Source organism: Lipotes vexillifer, unplaced genomic scaffold (assembly GCF_000442215.2).
Source record: "Lipotes vexillifer unplaced genomic scaffold, Lipotes_vexillifer_v1.1 scaffold216, whole genome shotgun sequence".
NCBI lineage: Eukaryota > Metazoa > Chordata > Mammalia > Artiodactyla > Lipotidae > Lipotes > Lipotes vexillifer.
In genome coordinates this window covers 1,097,705-1,108,039 of record NW_006779100.1, presented here as the reverse complement: position 1 = coordinate 1,108,039, position 10,335 = coordinate 1,097,705, and the positions used below count along the sequence as shown (strand labels likewise).

The 10,335-nt window shown below is 36.5% G+C and overlaps 1 protein-coding gene across 1 annotated transcript in view; it reads left to right on the top strand.

The window, feature by feature from the left end:
• SUZ12 (SUZ12 polycomb repressive complex 2 subunit) overlaps positions 1-10,335 on the top strand; it is a 42,927-nt gene that overhangs the window by 11,193 nt on the left and 21,399 nt on the right. The window contains exon 5 of the mRNA XM_007452384.1: positions 8,264-8,313. Coding sequence (XP_007452446.1) covers positions 8,264-8,313 — 50 coding nt within the window. The remainder of the gene's footprint in view (positions 1-8,263; positions 8,314-10,335) is intronic.

The window sequence follows — 10,335 nt, the reverse complement described above, 5'->3', positions numbered from 1 at the left end:
CAAGAACCCGTGTCCCCTGCATCGGCAGGCGGACTCTCGACCACTGCGCCACCAGGGAAGCCCGGCCCTATATTATTCAATTTCTTCAGTGTATTTCTCATCTCAGATTAGGCATAATTGGTTTAGTAGACCAATAGGTCTACTAAACTTATCACATAGGATTGTAAGAAGTTCTCTAGACACCAGTATATAATGCCAGCATTTTAAAACTTTACTTGTAAAATCTATGAGCAAATTATCTGAGAGAACAAAATAAACCTTTGTTGTTCCGTGTCGTTAATTAGTAGACGTTAAAATCTTTAATCATATACAAAAAGGTATTTCCATCTATATTTTTATTCTTTACCATCTCAAACATAGAGATCTTGTTCAGTTTAATTGGATCCTGGGTCTGTTCAGTAGCTACTATCTGGATGTCTTCCACTGGAACTCATGTTCTTTTAGTACTTCCACAGTTTTAATGTCTCCGCTCTCCAACCCAATGTATTTCATTCTCAAAGTTCCAGGAGAATATCAAGATACCCCAAATTACTGTAGTACTACAGCCCAAAGCTTAGAACAGTCAAATGCCTGACCTGTTTATGACAGTTGTAGTGACTTATAAACAAAACCAAATACCTGGCATTGTCTGTGCAAAATAAAGTTGGTGTCCCAGGATCTTTTTTGTGTTTTATACTCTAGATCTATATTTGTCTTACTTGTCGCAGATAATGGCAGAAATTTATTAGGGGAAGGAGCTGATAGAAAAAAGAAACGTGGGACATTTCATGGTTTTCACTTCTTTAAGGTATCCATTTGTGACAGTAGACCAGAATTGCATTTGTAACCTTAAAACTCAACCATAACACCCACCAACTATGAAGATTGTTTCTTTTCTTGAACAGTGGCTTCTGAAAACTCCACAGCAATTAGCAAATTTTAGAAATTCATAGTGGTCACACTATTTGACCAGGTTTTTCACGTAGTCTAGTGACCAGACCAGACCTCTAGTCTCCAGGTTTTTCCTAATCTTTCTCCTTGCTCTTTTGGTGTGGTTATGTATATTTAAAATATCTTTATTTTCTTTTTAGAATTTCTGATATAATGCCTTTATTCTATCTTCTCCATCTCTTGTTTCTGGCATGCCAGTATATTGTGGGTTTTGAATTTATTTGGAGTTTTGACCAAGCACCATGGTTTATTGGTATAAATCTCTGATCTTTCTGTAGTTTTCTGTTCTAGCAGGATCCCAGGGGGTCTCTTGGGCTATTAATCCTACCAGTTTTGGAATTCTCTAGTCATATCTCTTCTAAGTGCATCTCCACTGACTGAAAGGTATCATGAAAATATTCCCAAATTGGAATTGCTTCCAAAAGTATTTCCTGTGGTCAAATTAGAAGCATTTCCACTTAATCATTTTCTGTTCCTGGTCACTGTTAGTAGCTGGAGAAATCCCTTCCAAAGGTAACTGAACTAGAACATCTACTAGATATATTTTCAAACCTATGTTTTTAGTAGGTTGATAAGGTAAAGTACCTTTCATCACTTTTTGTTGTTGTTATTACAACCTAAACTTTTGAATTAGTAATCTTCCTTTTATCATCTTTTTGTACTGTAACAAAGTCTGGGATTTTTTTCTGGGTTCCCATTTCCTTAGTGTACCATGTCCCGGACACTATACTAAGTCCTAGGGGATATAATGATGAGCAAAACAGATGAAGACCTTGCCTATATGGAACTTATCGGCATTTAGGAGAAAAAGACATAATTATATAATAAAAATAATTATAAAATAAGTGCTGGGAAAGAAAAGTACACATAGGGAAACTATGGGTGTATAAAGCAGGAGAATCAGCTCTTGTTTGAGAGTTGGATTTGGGAATAGTGATGTTCAGTGACAGCTTCCCTGAAGAAATGAGCTTAAATTTGAAACATGAATATAGGAGTAAAATGGGGATAGAGGGTGAGCAAATAGGTGATTCTCGATAAAGGGAATATTATACATAACCTCATTTGAGCCCAGAGTCGCTGACTAGAGAGAGTAGGGAGTGACATTTGATGAGGCTAGAGCAGGTGGCCATGACCAGATAATGCAGAGCCTGTAGGCTATTTAAGGATGTTGGTCTTTATCCTAAGAAAGCCATAAATTATTTTAAATAGATATATTGCATTAATGGTGTTTCCCTAGCCACCTCTTTTGTAGATTTAGCTGCATTTTTAAAACTTTAAACTGCTTCGTAAGATGATTGTCTTTTCCACCATAATAAGATCTGATGTCTTCCTCCCTCCCCTTTCTCTTTTTTTTTTTTAACAGTTCCTTCTTGATTGTAAGTTTTGAAGTTTTCATATCAGCGTCTTTTCAAACTTAAGTTTTGTTCGTTTTTCAGAATCTGGGCCATAGATTTCTTTGTACATACTTACTCCTGAAGGTGCCCTTATCATTCACCACTGAACGCATAGGATTCTTAAAATCTAAGTATTTAAGAACAAATTTTTTTTTCCCCAAAACAATCATATCTCTCTGTTGACTTTCTTTTTTCCTGAATGCAGTGGCTGTTTTTTTCACTCTTAAAGAAAATAAACATCTTTTAGAAACAGCTCGATACATATAGTCTTCAGTGTGAAGCAATACACTAATAAGAACACTAGTTATCTTAACATTTACAGTTTTCATATATATTATGTATATGTATACGTATATACACTATGTAATGAGGCCAGATATAATGAGGCCAGATAGGAACAAATTTTTAAAATGTTCCTTCTTGTATAATCTTTGGCTTTACAATAATCCCTTTATGTTCTGTCTACGATACTTCTGGGAGGTGATTCATTTATACGTAATGGACTCCCACCCCTCATTCAACTTTATCTTCTCACTACAAAGTGTTCTCATCCTTAGGTCTGAACCTGGAAAGAGACATTGGATTCCAGAATAATGGGCTTGATGCAGTCACCAATTCCTCAGCTTTATTATACATCATAGCATGAAATGTAACAGTGTAGATGCCAAATAGCTTATCATCTCACATGGGCTATTTTGAGGTGATACAGCCATGACCCTAGAAATGAAGCCTTACACCTGCCACTATCAGATTAATGTGTACAAATTCAAGGCACTAATCTTGGTTTCTTTCCTGCATGAAAATGTTGGTCCTCTGTGGGTCTGGCTGTTCTTAAAATTTGAGCTTCCTCTCATCTCAAAATGTTAGTCCTTTATGAGTTTAAATTTACTTAACCTTATTCTGCAGACTTCTTTAGAATTGTCAGGTACTTGTGTTTAGAATCTTATCCCCAAATTTCACATTCCCCCTCTAGTTTCCTATTGCCATATTGCTTGCTTCCTAAGATACAGATAGGGAACACATCCCAAAGATGAACCAAATCCTTATCTGATATCTTATCTTGATCATCTAAGCTAGATCCTTTGCTGCCTAAAACTAAATAGGCCTGACCATGTTTCTTTCTTCCCTTCTTCTGATCCAGTTTAACCAATTAAGATGTGGACACAGTAGCCACTAGAGAGGGAAGAGGGTAAATCAAAGGGAAAGAAAACTGCTCTTTTTCCTTGGACTCAGCCATGAACTAGGCCTCTTTGTTAATTCTAGGTACATATCAAGAGTGTTTACTTTTAGGAAGGGGAGGAGGAGGGGAAATTGTGCATAGCAAATCACATTCCCGTTTGTTTTTTAAGTTGGTTAATTGAAATTTGGAATTCCTGTTCTCAAAGAAACGTTATAATGGTGGCTGAATGTGCTTGCCATCTTATTTAACTTATAATGTAGCAATTAAAACTGTCTCAGACCATCCATTGGTGACCTTTTTGTTTGTTTTTAATTTCCAGTCTTTTGTAGATGGATACTTTTGTAAATGTACTGATCACATACTTGGATGTTACGGCAATGTTAAATTTTTATGAAAGTGGTTAAAGTCTTATTCTCAACTTCTTGCCTTGTTGTGGAATGGTAACAGTTTCCCGAATGACCTCAGTTTGCAGACCACGTTTTGAGTAACACTAATTTAAAATATTTTCTGGGGTAGATCGATGCAAGGTATTTCTGTCATTTCACAGCTGGAACTTAGAATCACATTCCCTATAAAAACAATGTAAATAATATTATAAGTACTACAGTATAATGGGTCCTGATCCCTGACCTTAAAAATCTTATTACTCTAGGGAGGACATCATTATCCTTTTGAAAATCATTTGTTGAGTGCCTTTCTGTAAGACACTGCTAGGTGCTAAGGACACTGATATGTCAAAAGAGAATGTGTGTGAAAAAATTGTGACAAAAAAGTGGTAAATACAAGTGCTTGTAAAGGAAATTAAGCTCTGGGATGTTTGGGGATGGGTCTTTGTAGAGGAGGGAGAGGGTTTTGTTTTGTTTTTTTGCAGTACGCGGGCGTCTCACTGTTGTGGCCTTTCCCGTTGCGGAGCGCAGGCTCAGCAGCCGTGGCTCACCAGCCGCTCGTGGGTCTGGCTGTTCTTAAAATTTGAGCTTCCTCTCATCTCAAAATGTTAGTCCTTTATGAGTTTAAATTTACTTAACCTTATTCTGCAGACTTCTTTAGAATTGTCAGGTACTTGTGTTTAGAATCTTATCCCCAAATTTCACATTCCCCCTCTAGTTTCCTATTGCCATATTGCTTGCTTCCTAAGATACAGATAGGGAACACATCCCAAAGATGAACCAAATCCTTATCTGATATCTTATCTTGATCATCTAAGCTAGATCCTTTGCTGCCTAAAACTAAATAGGCCTGACCATGTTTCTTTCTTCCCTTCTTCTGATCCAGTTTAACCAATTAAGATGTGGACACAGTAGCCACTAGAGAGGGAAGAGGGTAAATCAAAGGGAAAGAAAACTGCTCTTTTTCCTTGGACTCAGCCATGAACTAGGCCTCTTTGTTAATTCTAGGTACATATCAAGAGTGTTTACTTTTAGGAAGGGGAGGAGGAGGGGAAATTGTGCATAGCAAATCACATTCCCGTTTGTTTTTTAAGTTGGTTAATTGAAATTTGGAATTCCTGTTCTCAAAGAAACGTTATAATGGTGGCTGAATGTGCTTGCCATCTTATTTAACTTATAATGTAGCAATTAAAACTGTCTCAGACCATCCATTGGTGACCTTTTTGTTTGTTTTTAATTTCCAGTCTTTTGTAGATGGATACTTTTGTAAATGTACTGATCACATACTTGGATGTTACGGCAATGTTAAATTTTTATGAAAGTGGTTAAAGTCTTATTCTCAACTTCTTGCCTTGTTGTGGAATGGTAACAGTTTCCCGAATGACCTCAGTTTGCAGACCACGTTTTGAGTAACACTAATTTAAAATATTTTCTGGGGTAGATCGATGCAAGGTATTTCTGTCATTTCACAGCTGGAACTTAGAATCACATTCCCTATAAAAACAATGTAAATAATATTATAAGTACTACAGTATAATGGGTCCTGATCCCTGACCTTAAAAATCTTATTACTCTAGGGAGGACATCATTATCCTTTTGAAAATCATTTGTTGAGTGCCTTTCTGTAAGACACTGCTAGGTGCTAAGGACACTGATATGTCAAAAGAGAATGTGTGTGAAAAAATTGTGACAAAAAAGTGGTAAATACAAGTGCTTGTAAAGGAAATTAAGCTCTGGGATGTTTGGGGATGGGTCTTTGTAGAGGAGGGAGAGGGTTTTGTTTTGTTTTTTTGCAGTACGCGGGCGTCTCACTGTTGTGGCCTTTCCCGTTGCGGAGCGCAGGCTCAGCAGCCGTGGCTCACGGGCCCAGCCGCTCCGCGGCATGTGGGATCCTCCCGTGTCCCCTGCATTGGCAGGCGGACTTCAACCACTGTGCCACCAGGGAAGCCCAAGGGAGAGGGTATTTTGATGGATTGTTTAGTATTTTATCCAAGCCTCACAATCTTGAGAGAGGTTACCTCCTCATTTTATAGATATCAGGTCACAGCTAATAACTGGAGCCAGAATTCAAGCTTGGATTTTGTCATTCTATTCTACTTTCCTATATTTGGCTTTAGTAGAGGTAAAAAGGAATGGGAACCGTATTACAGACAGCAGTTAGACAAAAGATTTCGCAGTTGGGGGACCCATTAGAAAATTGGAGAAAGGAATGATTCATACAAAATCATTTTAAGAAAATTTACCTGGCCTTAGTATGTAGGTTTAATTGAAGCAACTAAGAATAGGATAGACTGGTTGTGACTAATGGATTATCTTCTAACATGGAAACTGTAGAATATTTCTTTCAGTTTTGATTTGGAGTTTCACCAATTCTGCATTGTAGTTTACATTTATGGAACAGTTTTGATAGGAAAGTGCTAATTATCTTTTAGTAAAATGGCACGTAGATTTCATAGATGGTAGATATACTTTTTAAAAATCAACTTTGGGTATAATTAACATTCAATAAAATACACTCACCGTAAGTATATAGTTTGAGTTTTGACAAATGTATGCATTCGCACAAGCATAACCACAATTAAGATATAGAATATTTTCATTACCTTGAAAAAATCCTTTGAGCTCCTTTACAGTTGATCCCCTTAATGTACTTTTTTTTTTTTTTTTTTTTTTCGCTATGCGGGCCTCTCACTGTTCTGGCCCCTCCCGCTGCGGAGCACAGGCTCTGGACGCGCAGGCTCAGCGGCCATGGCTCACGGGCCCAGCCGCTCCGCGGCATGTGGGATCCTCCCGGTCCGGGGCACGACCCGTGTCCCCTGCATCGGCAGGCGGACTCTCAACCACTGCGCCACCAGGGAAGCCCCAGCCCTGTACTTTTTTTTTTGGAAGTATAAATTTATATGCATTCCAATTCACTCTTTGGTGTATAGTTCTGATGCATTCAGTCAGGTAACAACCACTACAATTAAGATAAACCCTACAGATTCTCTCATGCCCCGTTTATAGTCAACTCCCCACTCCCGCTGTGGTTTTGAAATGTATCTGATATGTGTCAGAAAGTAATATTCATGAATTACCTGTTTTCAAGAATCCCATTTTATTTTTTTGATACTTAAGTTATAGTTGCTATTCTTAGTTTTTCCTTTCTGTGTTTATGCTTTCTAACTCTGCTTGGACCCTTATACTTCTACTCCACCATAGTCATTTTGTTCTCTACTGATATCCTAACATACTTTTCTTAGTACTGTTCTAGAAATGCCCTTCAGGACCCCCACCCTGTAGTTTTTTTAGCATACACTTTCATAGATTACCTCACTAAGAAAATAGAGGCATCCTCACACCTTCTGTTGAAATATCTCACCTCCTGTTTCTCTAAGAAGAAGAGTCCTGGGCAAAGTTACAAAGCTAACCTCTTTATAATATGTCCTCATTTCCAGTCATTACTTGTTCCTTAACGCTCTCTTGCCTCAAAGTCTTTACATAACTCTTCCCCTCTGATTATAAGAATGCGTAGATTGTCACCATCATTTAAAAAAAAAAACATACCCTTTATTGATCCCTGTTGCCCTTTTACTGCTATTTACTTTGATTCTTTAGTCAATTTCTTGAGTAAAAGTACTGCTTCCCTTTTCCCAACATCTGTTCTGGAAAGTTATGAATGGCTCCTGATCACGAGATAGATTTCTCTTTTTCAGTTTAAAGGTACTACAAAAGCCTGTTGATGTTTTTGTTTATTCTATCCCAACTTAATAGTTTTTCCATTGGTAGTAAATATTTATCAAAACAAAAGGATCATTATAGTTTATGCTTCCTTTTCATTGCTTCTAAAACTAAAAGTGAAAACGACAAGTTGAAACAGTAAATTACAAATCTATAGCAGATTTGTGATTGTATATTTCATCCCTAATTGAAGTAGAAAGTGATGGTTCTGCATCATCTGTTAGGAGGTTGAAATTCCATAGCTTGAAAATACTCAAACACTTTTGCCTGGATTCAGCTACCGTTTTGATGGGTGGGAAGGGAAACCTGTCCCCATTTTATAGGTAGAACACTAGGTAGAACACTAAAGCACAGTAAATTATCTTGCCTCTTATTTGGTGGTCTGTTTTTTTCTGCCTTGCTTCTTTGGTGTTTTTGTTTTTGTGTGTGTGTGTGTGTGTGTGTACGTGTGTTTTTAATGTGTATAAACACTGTTTTGGATGTCATACTTAACAGGGAGAGCATGGAGTCATGGGCTTGAACAGAGTTAAGAATTAGACAGCCAGATATTTATAAATTAGCTGAAATAGCTTTGCTTTCAGTGTTATATTTTAAAGTTTAGGTTATTTTTACTATAGAATATTAAAGTGATAAAATTTTTTTGTTCTGTTTAGCTTGTCAGCTCATCTGCAGCTTACATTTACTGGTTTCTTCCACAAAAATGGTATGTACTTAAACATATTGGCATTCTAACAACAAAACACCTTTGTGACTGAAAAATAAAATTGTGTGTAAATTCATAAAATTACATTTAATGGAAAAGATGGTGATGTTGATAATTTAATTTCTCTTTAGTGGATTTCTCCAACAGTTTCAATTATTGCTTTATTTGGTCAATGGTGGGATATGGAGGAGGTAACTTGCAACTCATTAAACTTTAAAAGTAGTAGTTCTTAAATTTTAGTGTGTGTAGAGACATTTTGACAGTTTGTTTGAAATACGTATATCTGGACCCTCCAGGGACTCAGATCTAGCAGGGTTTTGGTGGAGCTTAGGAGTCTGCATTTTAATAAAGCACCAAGGTAATTCAGAAGTAGGTTGTCTGAGGAACAAGTTTTAAGAAACTCTGGCTTTAAAAAAAGAATGGGGGGGAAAAAAAAAAAGAATGTGTCAATATATGTGTGTGTAACTGAGTCACTTTGCTCTACAGCAGAGGTTGGCACAACATTGTAAATCAACTACACTTCAATAAAAATAAATAAATAAGAAACTCTGCCTTAAAAGTTTTTAAAAATTGTAGGTAGACTTTATACATAAGGTTGTGTTCATTGCCTGGTTTTCTTATTGCTGTCTTGCTGCCTATTTAAGTTTTAAGTAGATTTTTAAATTTTTAAAATAATCAGTGCTGTGTGGGATCATTCTTGTGAAGGTAAACGTTAGCTTCATCTGGCTCATATCTAAATAGATGAAATTCCAGCTCTTACCGCTCAACCGTACCTTTTAGGGCTCTAAGTATTGCAGTTTAAAAAACGGTGTGTAACATTATCTTACCCAACTCAGAGCCATCATCTTTCCAAAGATCGTAAGTAGAAAATAATGGGAAGGACTTGTAATGAAATTAAATTTCTTAGATTTTTTATTTCCAACGTTTTTCGAACTTTAAATTATAAAGACTTATGATGAGAATTGTAGGTAATTGCCTTAGAACCTGGAATAGGTGAAGAGTCTCCTGAGTAGAACCCTTTTCTGCATAAACATTTTTGAGTTTTGTTTGTTTGTTTGTTTGTTTTGCGGGTATGCGGGCCTCTCACTGCTGTGGCCACTCCGGACGCGCAGGCTCAGCAGCCATGGCTTACGGGCCCAGCCGCTCCGCAGCATGCGGAATCCTCCCGGGCCAGGGCACAAATCCGCGTCCCCTGCATCGGCAGCCACTGCGCCACTAGGGAAGCCCTTGAGTATTTTTTTAATACAATAATAAAACAACTGAAACAACCACTGCTACCAATGGGATATATCAATGTGTTAGATATTATATAAAGAAAATTATATAGTCTTAAATGTTACTTCATTAAAAGAGGTGAAAGCATACTGGGTAAAGTTTCAGTTGGTTTCAGAATGGATAAAAGGCCTCTAGGCTTGTCCATCTTAAATTTGTGTGTGTATCCTTTAATAATCATGTAATGGAATAAAACCTTTATAAGAAACAGGTCAGGTTGGTCATCCTTGGTATTGTTTAGTAAGAAACAAAGTTTAATAATAAGCAGAATGGTTATATTAGAACAGTTTGATAACTAATCAGGTTTTTAATGTAAGAAATTTGAAGTCTGGTCATATCTGTATTAGCAGCTAATGTAACTTTACTTCTAGTTTTGCCTTATATCTTGTCTATTTTTTAATATAGAAGTAACCTCAGTAGCATTTTCATGTTTTTTTTCCTCCTAACTCATTTATAATCATCTTGTAGAGTTCATATTTCTAATCATTCATCATACTTGGTCTTCTCTGATACTTAAAAAGTACATGAACTCTAATACTTTAGAAGCTTATAATTTGAATTTTATAGGTTTGTTAGCCCTTTGTTCTCAGGGACTTCTATAAAACATATAAATTATTCATCACTGAAATCATTATGGATATTAATCAAATAATATTTACTAATTAATATTATTTGATTAATAGTAATTGAATTTACTTGAATTAATTAGTTGAAATTAACTGGAACATGGTATGATAAACTGTTTTCCCA